Below are 15,855 nucleotides of genomic sequence, written 5' to 3' on the forward strand. Positions count from 1 at the left end.
GAGCTTACAATCTAATTAGGACAGACAAACAGGACAAACAAGAGATAAGGGAATATTAAAGTGAGGATGATAAAATAAGGATTCTGAACAAGTGAATAAGGGTTAGGAGTTGAAAGCAGCATCAAAAAGGTGGGCTTTTAGCTTTGATTTGAAGACGGCCAGAGATGGAGCTTGACGTACCGGCTCAGGAAGTCTATTCCAGGCATATGGTGCAGCAAGATAAAAGGAACGGAGTCTGTAGTTAGCAGTGGAGGAGAAGGGTGCAGATAAGAGAGATTTACCCAGTGAACGGAGTTCCCGGGGAGGAATGTAGGGAGAGATGAGAGTGGAGAAGTACTGAGGAGCTGCAGAGTGAACTGTATGCGGAAACGGATAGGAAGCCAGTGGAGTGACTTGAGGAGAGAGCTAATATGAGCATAACGACACTGGCGGAATATTAGTTGTGCAGCAGAATTTTGAACGGATAGAAGAGGGGAGAGATGGCTTAGTGGGAGACTTGTGAGAAGCAAATTGCAATAGTCTACGCGAGAGGTGATAAGAGTGTGGATAAGGGTTCTGGTAGTGTGCTCAGAAAGGAAAGGGCGAAATCTGGTGATATTATAGATAAAGAAACAACAGGTTTTAGCAGTCTGCTGAATATATGCAGAGAAGACGAGGGAGGAGTCGAAGATGACCCCAAGGCTACAATCTGATGAGACAGGAAGGATGAGAGTGTTATCCACAGAAATAGAGAATGGGGGAGGAGGAGAGGTTGGCTTAGGGGGAAAGATGAGAACCTCAGTCTTGGTCATGTTTAGTTTCAGATGGCACTGAGACATGCAGGCAGCAATGTCAGACAGGCAGGCTGATACTTTGACCTGGATTTCGGCTGAGATTTCTGGTGTGGGGAGGTAGATCTGTGAGTCATCAGCGTAAAGATGATACTGAAAACCATGGGATGAGATCAGAGTACCAAGGGGAGAAGTATAGATGGCGAAAAGAAGAGGTCCCAGGACAGATCTCTGAGGTACACCAACTGACAGTGGGATAGAAGTAGAGGAGGATCCACTAGAGTATACACTAAAGGTATGTTGGGAGAGATGGTAAACCAGGAAAGAAAAGAGCCCTGAAATCCAAGTGAGGACAGCATATCAAGGAGTAGGCTGTGATCAACAGTGTCAAAAGCAGCAGATCGAAAAGGATGAGGATAGAATAGAGACCTTTGGATCTGGCCAGGAACAGATCATTGGAGACTTTAGCAAGCGCTGTTTCAGTTGAATGAAGAGGGCGAAAGCCAGATTGAAGTGGATCAAGAATATCTTGATATGAAAGAAAGTCAAGGTAACGGCAGTGAACAGCACGTTCAAGTATCTTGGAAAGGAAAGGGAGGAGGGAGATGGGGCGATAGTTGGAAGGACAGGTAGGGTCCAATGAAGGTTTTTTAAGGAGTTGTGTGACTACATGTTTGAAGGCATCAGGAACAGTCGCAGTGGACAGTGAAAGATTGAGGATATGACAGATAAAAGGGATGACAGTAGGAGAGAGAGTGTTAAGTAGATGGGTGGGAATAGGATCTTAGTTTTGAGGAGGAAATAAGATGTATAGTTTCCTCTTCAGTGATTTCAGAAAAGGAAGAATAGGAGGCAAGGGTTGGAGGGCTGAGAAAATGGACTAAGGGAAGGAGTGGTGGGGGTGATCTGGTTGAGAATTCAAGTTTAATCTTGTGAACCTTATCATGAAAGTATTCAGCCAGAGTCTTGGGGGGGGGGGGGGGACATGAAGGGGGGGTTGGAGGTGAATGCTCTTTGAGGAGAGAGTTTAGTGTGGCAAAGAGACGTTTAGGATTTGAGCCAAGAGAATTTGTCAACTGGATGTAATGGTCCTGTTTGGCAAGTAAAAGAGCAGACTGGAAGGAGGTCAGCAAGAATTTGAAATGTATGAAGTCAGCATGGGCACGGGATTTCAGCCAAAGGCGTTCGGCAGAGCGGGCAGAGGAACGTAGATAGCGGATTCTAGAGTTCAGCCAAGGCTGGGGTTTGGTACGTTTTACAGAACAGGGAATGGGAGGAGCAAGAGCATCCAGAGCAGAGGAGAGAATAGTATTATAGGAAGAAACAGCCTCATTGACAGACTTGGATAACATAGTGGTAGAGAAGAGATTTGAAACACTGGAGGACAGAGTAGAAGGGTCAATAGCCTGAAGATTCCTAAATGTATTGGTTAAGATTGGACGGGACTGGGGAGGAGGGTGTTTAAGTGTGAAAGTTATCAGATGATGGTCAGAGAGGGGAAGAGTTGAGGCACAGAAACTGGAGAGTGAGCAGTTTGAGAAGAGGATAAAATCAAGACGGTGGCCATTCTGGTGAGTGGGGGCAGTGGAGCATAGTTGAAGATTGAAAGAGGATGTTAAAGCAAGAAACTGAGAAGCATAAGAGTCAGAGGGATTATTAGCATGAATGTTAAAATTTCCAAGAATGAGGGAAGGCGATGAAGGTTCAAGAAAGAAGGAAAGCCAGGTATCAAAGTCAGTCAGAAAGGAAGAAAGGGACTTATCAGGGGGTCAATAAATGACTGCTACTCAGAGAGGCAAAGGAGCAAATAGACGGATGGAGTGGACTTTGAAGGAAGAAAAACAGTGAGACTGAGGTGGAAGAAGAGGTTGAAATCTACAAGAGGGTGAAAGTAGTAGCCCGACACCACCTTCGCAGCCAACCAGGAGTATGGGCCGCAACTGAAGCAGAGTCTTCAGGGTAAAGCCAAGTTTCAGTTAGGGCAAGCAGATGGAGATTACGAGAGATAAAGAGGTCATGGATGTAGGAAAGTTTGTTACAGACAGAGCGGGCATTCCACAGGGCGCAAGAGAAAGGCAGGGAAGAAGGGGGGGGGAGGAGAGGAACAGAAATTAGATTGGAGATATCATGGTGTGACCTGCACAAATAGGATGAGAGCTGATGTGGAGGACCAGGATTGGGATTTATGTCCCCAGCGGAGAGCAGGAGAAGGAGCAAGAGAGTACGGAGAAGAGTAGCAGAGGTACATAAGTAATGCCACACTGGGAAAAGACCAAGGGTCCATCGAGCCCAGCATCCTGTCCACGACAGCGGCCAGTCCAGGCCAAGCGCACCTTACAAGCTTCCCAAACGTACAAACATTCTATACATGTTATTCCCGGAATTGTGGATTTTTCCCAAATCTATTTAGTAGAGGTTTATGGACTTGTCCTTTAGGAAACTGTCTAACCCCCTTTTAAACTCTGCCAAGCTAACCGCCTTCACCACGTTCTCCGGCAATGAATTCCAGAGTTTAATTACGCGTTGGGTGAAGAAAATTTTTCTCCGATTTGTTTTAAATTTACTACACTGTAGTTTCATCGCATGCCCCCTAGTCCTAGTATTTTTGGAAAGCATGAACAGACGCTTCACATCCACCTGTTCCACTCCACTCATTATTTTATATACCTCTCATGTCTCCCCTCAGCCATCTCTTCTCCAAGCTGAAAAGCCCTATCCTCCTTAGTCTTTCTTCATAGGGAAGTCGTCCCATCCCCGCTATCATTTTAGTTGCCCTTCGCTGCACCTTTTCCAATTCCATTATATCTTTCTTGAGATGTGGCGACCAGAATTGAACACAATACTCAAGGTGCGGTCGCACCTTGAGTATTGTGTTCAATTCTGGTATGATGACAGCGACGAAAGCGAGATGTACTCAGATAGAAAGGAGATGGATGAATGGAAGGAAGGAAATGTTGAAGGTTGAGAGCTGAGAAAAAGGAAGAGGAAAAAAGATATGGTGAGATGATGAATTCAGAGGGTGGACAATGTGTTCCTGCAGTGTACAGTGGTTTCAGATGGAGAAACAGATTAGGAAGGGACAGTACCAAGAAGAAAAAATGTATTGGAGCCATGAGTAGTAACTGGGAGAAAAATAAATGTAAAGAGAAAAATGCCCGGGCGTGCGGCACCTAGTAGAAGGCCCTGAGTGGATCGGAGTGGACATGGGAATCACCCCGGAGAAGGCTGTAAAGGATATGCAGATGAGCTGCAAGTCCTCCACAGCACCTGAAAGGCAGCCGGTAGTAGAGCTAGGCACCTCTTAGCCGAGGAAAGGTTTACCAGGGGTTAGGCCGAAGCCAGCATTCCTCCCCCTGAGGGTCGCCTTCACAGACTAAACCACGTGAAGTCTGCTGAAGAGATGGGATCAAAAAAGAATTGGGCCGTAAAGATGGGAGACTACAATTTGGGGAGTAAGGGATCAGAAGCTGAGAGAGGTAAGGAGAGGAGCCAGAATAATGGATCTTGTGGACCATAGTAAGGATTTTAAACTTAGATTGAGATCCTGGCAGTTATTCAGGGGGCTTAGTCTTCCCTTGCTCTATAAAGGACAGCTTGTACATCCTGTTCGTTTGGACTTTTCTATTAGGAAGAAAAGGAAGGTGAAACTTATGAATAAGAACGTAAGAATAGCCATTCTGAGTCAGGCCAACGGTTCATCTTGCCCAGTATCCTGTTTCCAACAGTGGCCAATCCAGGTCATAAGGACCTGGCAGAAACCCAAATAGCAGCAACATTCCGTGCTACCAATCCCAGGGCAAGCAGTGGTTTTCCCATGTCTATCTCAATAGCAGACTATAGACTTTTCCTCCAGAATTTGTCCAAACCTTTTTTTGACCCAGATACGCTAACTACTGTTAGCACATCCTCCAGCAATGAGTTCCAAAACTTAACTGTTGAGTGAAAAAATATTTTCTCTTATTTGTTTTCAAAGTATTTCCATGTAACTATGAGTGTCCGTCTTAGTTCCTTTCCTTGGATCCTGGGCCTACCCTGAAAAACTACACTATGGAGTCTTCTGGCTGTGTCCGTTTTGAAGAGCTTTATGAATAGTTCATGTTCTGCTTTGGCATTAGTCTACTGAGTGATTCCAGCTTGTATCAGCCCTTCTATTGGTGACATCACTGGAACAGTTCAGTTTTCTTTGACTCCATCTGCTGGTAGGGGGACCCAACCCGTTCATTTGGACTGGTCTAGCATGACTTAAGGAAAGGAAATTAACATGTACGAATAAATTTCATCTTAAATTAGTTAGCACTTGGCGAGTAATACATTTGACAAAGGTCAGACCAGGTTCTGTCCAGGATCTGGGACAGAGTTGGTTTTAGCAGCAGTAATGAATCGAGTTTTATTTCTTTCCAGATAAAAATGAAGAAATGTTTGTGGTGGTGGCTGGTTTTTCCAGTGCATCTGACGTGGTGGGCCATGACCTGCTGTTGGAATGTTGTGGCTAGCCGGTCCTTACTGGGACACTACTAAACTAGTTGCAATTATTTTTATCAAAATAGACCAGAAAGTTATGAGAGAAAGTAGAGACCTCTGGGTTATTTAGATTTGACTTACAAGGTTCTGAAAGGGACATTCGTCTTTACATTTTATTTTATTTATTTTTGCTTCATTAGTTGGTTTGTTTTTCAGCCATTTGGCTTTTTTAGTTATATTTAGGTGGATGATTTTTAGGTTCTGCTCCCTTTAAAGGATCCTTGCCATTTTAATTTATCAATGCCTTGTTGAAGTGGTTAAGTAGGAGAGCCAGCTAGTTAATATTCAAATAACTAAGGCTTGTTAAACCCATGTATTTAGGGCCAATGCAGAAAGCCACGCATTACAGCCATACACTGATGGCTGAGTGCACAGCTTCTGATGGGAACATAATGCTTATGTTTTGCTCACTGATGCGATAAGCTAATCATATGCAAAATTTGGAGCACACAGAACTTGTGCAGTAATTAGTGCAAGCGCACTGGATACATGTATACAAGTTTCTATACTGAGGGCAGCTAGTACAGTGTGCATGTCTGAGGAAAGTGAAAGTGTCAGCACATATCTGCGCATGTGCTGGAATGTTCTGCAGATAAAATAGCGGCAGCATAAACATTTTTGTAATGCCAATATTTATACTCTGTCTTTTTGCATCAGTCTCTTACTGGACTCATTGCAATGATGTACTCCATTCTGTGCATTATGTTCTAGCCAACAGGAAGTTAATTAAGGTTTCAGAAGCTAGTAAAGGCTCATCTCCATTTGTGGTTGTCTGTCTTTTCTCTATTAGTAGTGAGACTTGGTATGGTTGTGTGTTTGTGGTTTTATTTGTTAAATGTGATAAATTGTATTTGCACTAGGTGGCTTTGAAATTCTAAATACGATTAATTTTGCCTAAGCAGTATCAAATGGATTTGAAATACATTTATTAAAAAAAAAATAATAACATTAACTAGAAATACTAATTTAAGGACAAAGGAATATTTTAGCCTATCACTATTAAAAACCAAGCATTAAGACTAATATTTACATTTTTTTTCTTTTTGTGGGGGGAGGATAGGGTATAGTGGTTATAAGGAGAAGAAAACTCCAAATATGTGATTAGCATGGCATCGTAAGTGTGGCCACGAATCTCTACAAAAAAGGCATGGAAATTGTACTACAGGTTTGCCTGTGGTTTGATATTTGAAGCAATTAAGTTACTGCTGTCTTCTGCACATATCTGAAAACAAATGACAATTTTTTTTTCAGTAGGAAAAATTAGTACAGAATATTTAGCTATATAACTATAGTATCCCTTTTTAAATGTTATACTCATCTTTCTAATTTTAACATACCAAGGATGGCCCTCTGAACTTTGTGGAATTTTCATGTTATGTTGGTGCCTTATTTCAACAAGGCAAATGTAATCTATTGTCTTAGTGCTATAATTTCTGCCTTATCTGGCCCTCATCAAGCAGCCAATGTGCCTGATAAAAATTGATTAATAATAAATGGTAGCTGAAAGTGCCAAACCTTGAGTCAGTAAGTCATTTTCTTCTTGCAAAAAGTCATAGCTTTGTTTTCTCATAGCAGTCTTGACATTCATAGAAGCAATTAAATGTATCAGGCATTTTATCATTTCATTGTGGAAATGGATAAAAGCATAGACTCTCCCAAAAGATAAGCAGGAGACAGAAAAACAAAATTCTTATGGCATCTGGCATACACCCTCCATCAAATTCTCTAGTAATAATGAAAGAAATTGATAAGATTTGTTTAGCATAATTTCCCTCTAATAAAACTGTGCTGTTTCAGACCCTGCAACCTACTGGATTTTAGGTATTTCACCATACAAATAATATTTTTGAGAACAAATATATACATAAAACATTTTTAATTCATGGTTAAAGAATTGTATGCTTTCTTGGGCAGGTGAGCAGGGAAGCTTTACGCATGGATCAATTATTAATGGAAGATTTGAAGGCTTCATCAAGACTCACCAAGGCACCTTCTATGTAGAGCCATCAGAAAGATATATTAGAGACAGAGCCCTTCCATTTCATTCTGTCATTTATCATGAAGATGATATCAGTAAGTACTTGCTTTATATGGTAGACAGAATATATTTTTCTCATCTTTCTCAGCAGTTAAGACAGCTGTTCAGCTAAATTATGTCCCTGGAGACAAATGTAGTGTCTGTTTGACATAAACACACATTGAGTGTATTTATTTGATTTTTGTTATTTTGATAAAATGGGTATCATAGGAAATGTTTTTTTCTTATACTGCAGTGTTAAATTTATATGAAGAGATGATGCCTTTACAGAATATAGTGTTTCATCATCTAGGTTATCATTAGGATAGGGGCGGGCAACCTTGGTCCTTGAGGGTTGTAACTCAGTCAGGTTTTCAGGATTTCCCTAATGAATATGCGTGAGATTGCATAAAGTGGAGTCAGTTCATGCAAATCAAATAGATCTCATGCATATTGGGGGAAATCCTGAAAACTTGGGTAGGTTACAGCCTTCAAGGACCGAGGTTGCCCATCCCTACATCAGGATATCCCATCCCTAAGGGACTTAGTGAAGCACCAGATAAACATTTTGCTACAGAAATGGAGTTTGCAAAAGAAAACCAAATCTTTCATGCTTATATATTTAAAATGAGCTGAGCCACTTTTTAAATGATTCTAATAACTGAAATGCAGAGATGTTATGATGTGTTGGCAAGTGAGCTTCTAAAAGTAGTTAAAGTCCTTCGGAAGTCTACCATTCAGTTCACAAATGTACAATCTTCCAAAAATCACTTTTTTATTATAATGGCAAAAATAGATGCGTGTTGGTTGAGCATTCATATTCAGTGTGATACAGTAATTTATTTTGTGGTGGCATGACAGTCTGATAGTCAAGCCAGTCTGATATTCATTCATTAATTTATTACTTATGTTTCTTTGGCATGAGAACTTTTTAACTTGTATAAAACTGGGCAGCTGGTAGGGCAGGGGCGTCATGCCTAATTTGCATGTTTCCTTTGTAGTTGAGTCTGTGGGTCAAAAACTGCTGGGACAGTATAAAGCAGAAAATAGTTTATTTTCTAGAAACTTTTCCGTGATATTCTTCCTACCAGTCTGAACCTGAGGGTGATGCCCTGCATTTGTCTGAATGCAAACGGTTCCTTTTCCCACTGCAACTACCAGATGCATTTTACCTGCCATAACCTGATAAATTACTGAAGGAGACTTTTAGGTTTTGACAAAGCTCTAGTTTTCCCCCTTGTTAGTTATCTTTTTCGGCGCCCCTTAAAGAAAGCACATCCCAGCAAATCGCTCTGAATGTTTCCTCTTTGAATGATTAAAAGGGCGACCATTTGCTTGCATTTGGTTTTTTTTTTTTCTGTTATAGCTCTTCTTTATTGGAATGCCCTACTTGTAGGACGCTGAATGATGTGACCTTGTTTAGATGGCATCATGAAACAATGTTGTTCACGCAGGGATTTGGTTCATAATCATGAGTACTGTCTTGTTGATTCAGATCTTCTAAGTTTAGTGGTTCAGGATATAATTATTTTTATTTATTTATGTGCTATGTGTATTTTTGATGTAAATTGCTTGAAAAAGTACCAGTTGGTGGGATATATTATTATTATTAGCATTTGTATAGCGCTACCAGACGCACGCAGCGCTGAACACATGACACAAAGAGACAGTCCCTGCTCAAAAGAGCTTACACTCTAAATAATACAGACAGACAAGATAGTTACGGGTGAGGGAAAAGTACTGGGTGAGAAGGAAGGAAGGAGCAAGGGGAGGGCAAATGAGTAGAGGCTAGGAGACAAAAACAGCAGTGAAAAGGTGGGTTTTCAGCATGGATTTGAAAACAGGTAGAGATGGAGCTAGACGTATAGGTCCAGGAAAACTGAACAGGTGATTCTTTTTATTGAAAAGATATGGCCACCTGGCTGACCTTTTCTTCTTTTTTGATTGTGTATACTTTTAGAAAAAAATAAAATGGGGAGGGGGGAAACAAAGGGTTAGAAATAAAACGCCTCTTAGAGAAGGGAGACTTGGTGTCAGGAGGAGCATTGTGAGCCAGAAGAACTGGAGTCTTTCCTGAGCCCTCCTACTTTGCCAGCATTTTGGTGACATCATAGCTGCTCCAGGAGCTCTATATTAGCTCTGGCCTGCCTTGGAAGGTGGCCCACTGACGCGTTCCCATGGATGTGTGCCTGTGCTTGAAACAGTGTAACCAAAGGGGAGCATCAACTCCCTTTGGAGTTCATCTTCTGAGCCCACTGAAGAGTCAATTGAGAAATGGAATGAAGTTCTTTACTGGATAATGATTAAGTGAAGATACTGTACTATTGCATTTTCAAAATACGGGAAGGAAAGATTAAGAATAAAGATTTCCTCTAGTATTCCTGGAAGGCAGACTGACCCAGTGGGCTTCTTTGTAATTGTTAAAAATGTAAGAGTTCTCCGAGGACAAGCAGGCTGCTTGTTCTCACGACTGGGTGACGTCCGCGGCAGCCCCCACCAACTGGAAGAAGCTTCGCAGGCGGTCCGCACGCAGGGCATGCCCACCGCGCATGCGCGGCCGTCTTCCCGCCCGTGCGCGACCGTTCCCGCTCAGTCTTGTTTTTTCCGCGCTGGAGAGAGTCGTGCGTCGCCGCTCTCTCTTGTCAGCCCGAAAAACCGTCGCGAATTTACTTTTTGTTTTTGTTTCTGGTTCCCGCGCGTTCCGGACCCCTTTTTCTTTTCTTGTTAAAAAAAAAAAAAAAGTGAATGCGCTTGTTTTTCCCTCGTTTTCTAGCGGGGGCGTCGCGTTGCGGCCTTGTGGCCGCGCGGTCGATTTATTTTTCGAGGTGTGATTTACCGCCACCATCGACGACTTTAATTTCGCCGACGCGATTTTTCCGTCGATGTCCTCGAAGGTCCCGAGTGGATTTAAGAAGTGTGGTCGGTGCGGCCGGCCTATCTCGCAGACCGACACCCACGCTTGGTGCCTCCAGTGCCTCGGGCCGGAGCACAATATCAAGTCGTGCTCTTTGTGTCTTGGTCTCCGGAAACGGACTCAGGTTGCGAGGCAAGTTCTACGGGACCGTCTTTTTGGAACTTGCGCCGGCCCCTCGACGTCGACCTCGACGGCATCGGTATCGACGGCCGGTTCTTCGGTACCGGTATCGATGTCCGCGAAATCGGCACCGATGGCATCGACCCCAGGAGCACAGGTCCCGTCGGCCCGCCGGTCCTCCGGTGAGGGTAGGGGTGAGAGGCCGCGTGGGCAATCGGCCCCGGTCACTCCCTCTGCCCATGGCCCTCGGGACCGAACCCTGTCTGACCCGGTTCCTCGAGACCGAGGGGGATCGACCTCCTCCTCCTCCGTTCCACCTGGCGCCGATGACGGGTACTGCAAAAAATCAAAGAAGCACCGTCATCGGTCGCCTTCGATGCATCCGGCTATCGGTGCCGGCGAGGAGTCAACGCCGAAGCGTCGAGAGGAGAGGTCCCCTTCGGTAGTGGAGGTACCGACGCGTCAGGGTCCCAGCACTTCGGTGCAGTCTCCTGGACCCGAGCAGCTTCCGGCACCGACACCTCTACCGGCCCCCCCGTCTTTCCCGACAGCGGGCCTGGACGAGTGCCTCCGAGCCATCCTTCCGGGGATCCTGGAAGGGCTGATGCGCCAGGCTGTGCCGACGCCGGGGGTGCTTGCGCCCTTGGCGCAGTTGACTGTGACGCCGGCGAGCTCTAGCCCGGTGCCGAGGCCTTCGACACCGCCGCCGCTTGCAGCGCCGGTCTCAATCACCACGCAGGTGGAGTCCCTGTCGACGTCGATGGAGGGAGCTTCGTCCCCGCCAGCGCGGGAGTCCACCGCTCGACGACACCGAGGCCTCGGTGCCTCGACATTGAGCCGGGCCCGGTTAAGGACTCAGCTACATGAGCTTATGTCCGATACCGAGGAAGAGGCCTCGTGGGGGGAAGAGGAGGACCCCAGATATTTCTCCTCAGAGGAGTCTGCGGGCCTCCCCTCTGACCCCACGCCTTCACCAGAGAGGAAGCTCTCGCCTCCTGAGAGCCTCTCCTTTGCCTCCTTTGTAAGGGACATGTCCATTTGCATTCCCTTCCCCGTGGTCTCTGTGGACGAGCCGAGGGCTGAGATGCTCGAGGTCCTCGACTATCCATCACCACCTAGAGAGTCCTCCACGGTGCCGTTGCACAATGTCCTCAAAGAGACACTGCTTCGGAACTGGATGAGACCATTATCTAATCCCACCATTCCCAAGAAAGCAGAGTCCCAGTACAGAATCCACTCGGACCCAGAGTTAATGCGGCCCCAATTGCCCCATGACTCGGCGGTCGTGGATTCTGCTCTCAAGAGGGCACGGAGTTCGAGGGATACCGCCTCGGTGCCCCCGGGGCGGGAGTCTCGCACTCTGGACTCGTTTGGGAGGAAGGCCTACCAATCTTCCATGCTCGTGACCCGCATCCGATCTTACCAGCTCTACACGAGCATCCACATGTGGAACACTGTGAAGCAACTGGCGGACCTGGTTGATAAGCTCCCGCCGGAGCAGTCCAGGCCTTATCAGGAGGTGGTCAGGCAGCTGAAGGCGTGCAGAAAGTTCCTTTCCAGGGGTATCTATGACACCTGTGACGTGGCATCTCGTGCTGCGGCCCAAGGTATAGTGATGCGCAGGCTCTCATGGCTGCGTACCTCTGACCTGGACAACCGCACCCAGCAGAGACTGGCCGACATCCCTTGCTGGGGGGATAATTTTTTTGGCGAGAAGGTCGAGCAGCTGGTGGACCAACTGCATCAGCGGGAAACCGCCCTCGACAAGCTCTCCCACTGGGCGCCTTCAGCATCCACCTCAGCAGGTGGACGTTTTTCCCGGGCCCGGCAGGCTGCGCCTTTTGCTTTTGCCAAGCGTAGGTACACCCAGCCGGCCCGAAGGCCTCGACAGGCACAGGGACAGCCCCAGTGCGCTCGTTCTCGTCAACAGCGTGCGCCTAAGCAGCACCCTGCGCCTCCACAGCAAAAGCCGGGGACGGGCTTTTGACTGGATCCAGGGGAACATAGCCGCCCTCAAAGTGTCTGTGCCGAACGATCTGCCGGTCAGAGGGAGGTTAAAATTTTTTCACCAAAGGTGGCCTCTCATAACCTCCGACCAGTGGGTTCTCCAAATAGTGCGGTGCAGAAACGCCCTAAATTTGGCCTCCCTTCCACCAAATTGTCCTCCGGGAGCTCAATCCTTCAGCTCCCATCACAAGCAGGTACTTGCAGAGGAACTCTCCGCCCTTCTCAGCGCCAGTGCGGTCGAGCCCGTACCACCCAGGCAGGAAGGGCAGGGATTCTATGCCAGGTACTTCCTTGTGGAAAAGAAAACAGGGGGGATGCGCCCCATCCTAGACCTGAGAGGCCTGAACAAATTCCTGGTCAAAGAAAAGTTCAGGATGCTTTCCTTGGGCACCCTTCTGCCAATGATTCAGAAAAACGATTGGCTATGTTCCCTGGATTTAAAGGACGCATACACTCACATCCCGATACTGCCAGCTCACAGACAGTATCTCAGATTCCGCCTGGGCGCACGGCACTTTCAGTATTGTGTGCTGCCCTTTGGGCTCGCCTCTGCCCCACGGGTGTTTACAAAGTGCCTTGTGGTGGTGGCGGCGTATCTACGCAAGCTGGGAGTGCACGTGTTCCCATATCTCGACGATTGGCTGGTCAAGAACACCTCGGAGGCAGGAGCCCTCCGGTCCATGCAGTGCACTATTCAACTCCTGGAGCTGCTGGGGTTTGTGATAAATTACCCAAAGTCCCATCTCCAGCCAACCCAGTCTCTGGAATTCATAGGAGCTCTGCTGAATACCCAGACGGCTCAGGCCTTCCTTCCCGAAGCGAGGGCCAACAACCTCCTGTCCCTGGCTTCGCAGACCAGAGCGTCTCAGCAGGTCACAGCTCGGCAGATGTTGAGACTTCTGGGTCATATGGCCTCCACAGTCCATGTGACTCCCATGGCTCGTCTTCACATGAGATCTGCTCAATGGACCCTAGCTTCCCAGTGGTTCCAAGCCACCGGGAATCTAGAGGATGTCATCCGCCTCTCCACCAGTTGCCGCACTTCACTGCTCTGGTGGACCATTCGGACCAATTTGACCCTGGGACGCCCATTCCAAATTCCACAGCCCACGAAAGTGCTGACGACGGATGCATCTCGCCTGGGGTGGGGAGCTCATGTCGATGGACTCCACACCCAGGGTCTGTGGTCCCTCCAGGAAAAGGATCTGCAGATCAACCTCCTGGAGCTCCGAGCGATCTGGAACGCACTGAAGGCTTTCAGAGATCGGCTGTCCTGCCAAATTATCCAAATTCGGACAGACAATCAGGTTGCAATGTATTACGTCAACAAGCAGGGGGGCACCGGATCTCGCCCCCTGTGTCAGGAAGCCGTCTGGATGTGGCGTTGGGCTTGCTAGTTCGGCATGCTCCTCCAAGCCACATACCTGGCAGGCGTAAACAACAGTCTGGCCGACAGACTGAGCAGAGTCATGCAACCGCACGAGTGGTCGCTCCATTCCAGAGTGGTACGCAAGATCTTCCTAGAGTGGGGCACCCCCTCGGTGGACCTTTTCGCCTCTCAGACCAACCACAAGCTGCCTCTGTTCTGTTCCAGACTTCAGACACACGGCAGGCTAGCTTCGGATGCCTTTCTCCTTCATTGGGGGACCGGCCTCTTGTTTGCTTATCCTCCCATACCTTTGGTGGGGAAAACCTTACTGAAGCTCAAGCAAGACTGCGGCACCATGATTCTGATAGCGCCCTTTTGGCCCCGTCAGATCTGGTTCCCTCTTCTTCTGGAGTTGTCCTCCGAAGAACCGTGGAGATTGGAGTGTTTTCCGACTCTCATTTCGCAGAACGACGGAGCGTTGCTGCACCCCAACTTTCAGTCCCTGGCTCTCACGGCCTGGATGTTGAGGGTGTAGACGTCGCTGCGTTGGGTCTGTCGGAGGGTGTCTCCCGTGTCTTGCTTGCCTCTAGGAAGGATTCCACTAAAAAGAGTTACCTTTTCAAGTGGAGGAGGTTTGTCGTTTGGTGTGAGAGCAAGGCCCTAGAACCTCGTTCTTGCCCTGCACAGAACCTGCTTGAATACCTTCTGCACTTATCAGAGTCTGGCCTCAAGACCAACTCAGTAAGGAATCACCTTAGTGCGATTAGTGCTTACCATTATCGTGTGGAAGGTAAAGCCATCTCTGGAGAGCCTTTAGTCGTTCGATTCATGAGAGGCTTGCTTTTGTCAAAGCCCCCTGTCAAGCCTCCTACAGTGTCATGGGATCTCAACGTCGTCCTCACCCAGCTGATGAAACCTCCTTTTGAGCCACTGAATACCTGCCATCTGAAGTACTTGACCTGGAAGGTCATTTTCTTGGTGGCAGTTACTTCAGCTCGTAGGGTCAGTGAGCTTCAAGCCCTGGTAGCTCATGCTCCATATACTAAATTTCATCACAACAGAGTAGTGCTCCGCACCCACCCAAAGTTCCTGCCGAAGGTGGTGTCGGAGTTTCATCTGAACCAGTCAATTGTCTTGCCAACATTCTTCCCCAGGCCGCATACCCGCCCTGCTGAACGTCAGTTGCACACATTGGACTGCAAGAGAGCATTGGCCTTCTACTTGGAGCGGACACAGCCCCACAGACAGTCCGCCCAATTGTTTGTTTCTTTCGACCCTAACAGGCTAGGGGTCGCTGTCGGGAAACGCACCATCTCCAATTGGCTAGCAGATTGCATTTCCTTCACTTATGCCCAGGCTGGGCTGGCTCTTGAGGGTCATGTCACGGCTCATAGTGTTAGAGCCATGGCAGCGTCAGTGGCCCACTTGAAGTCAGCCACTATTGAAAAGATTTGCAAGGCTGCGACGTGGTCATCTGCCCACACATTCACATCACATTACTGCCTCCAGCAGGATACCCGACGCGACAGTCGGTTCGGGCAGTCGGTGCTGCAGAATCTGTTTGGGGTGTAAATCCAACTCCACCCTCCAGGACCCGCATTTATTCTGGTCAGGCTGCACTCTCAGTTAGTTGTTCTTCGTAGGTCAATTTCTGTTATACCCTCGCCGTTGCGAGGTTCCATTGACCTGGGTTCTTGTTTTGAGTGAGCCTGAGAGCTAGGGATACCCCAGTCGTGAGAACAAGCAGCCTGCTTGTCCTCGGAGAAAGTGAATGATACATACCTGTAGCAGGTGTTCTCCGAGGACAGCAGGCTGATTGTTCTCACCTTCCCTCTCTCCTCCCCTTTGGAGTTGCGTTTTGATCATTTGCTTGTCATTCAACTGAGCGGGAACGGTCGCGCACGGGCGGGAAGACAGCTGCGCATGCGCGGTGGGCGTGCCCTGCGTGTGGACCGCCCGCGAAGCTTCTTCCGGTTGGTGGGGGCTGCCGCGGACGTCACCCAGTCGTGAGAACAATCAGCCTGCTGTCCTCGGAGAACACCTGCTACAGGTATGTATCATTCACTATGCTGGCATATAGAGAGTGATAAATGTGTCATTGGAGGGAGATATTTCCTTTAGTCCTGACTTAGGCTCA

The 15,855-nt window shown here is 47.5% G+C and overlaps 1 protein-coding gene across 1 annotated transcript in view; it reads left to right on the forward strand.

Annotated features, from left to right (window-relative positions):
- ADAM10 (ADAM metallopeptidase domain 10) overlaps positions 1–15,855 on the forward strand; it is a 309,988-nt gene that overhangs the window by 117,527 nt on the left and 176,606 nt on the right. Inside the window, exon 4 of the mRNA XM_030188829.1 lies at positions 7,206–7,364. Coding sequence (XP_030044689.1) covers positions 7,206–7,364 — 159 coding nt within the window. The remainder of the gene's footprint in view (positions 1–7,205; positions 7,365–15,855) is intronic.

This window comes from Microcaecilia unicolor, chromosome 1, assembly GCF_901765095.1.
Source record: "Microcaecilia unicolor chromosome 1, aMicUni1.1, whole genome shotgun sequence".
Taxonomy (NCBI): domain Eukaryota; kingdom Metazoa; phylum Chordata; class Amphibia; order Gymnophiona; family Siphonopidae; genus Microcaecilia; species Microcaecilia unicolor.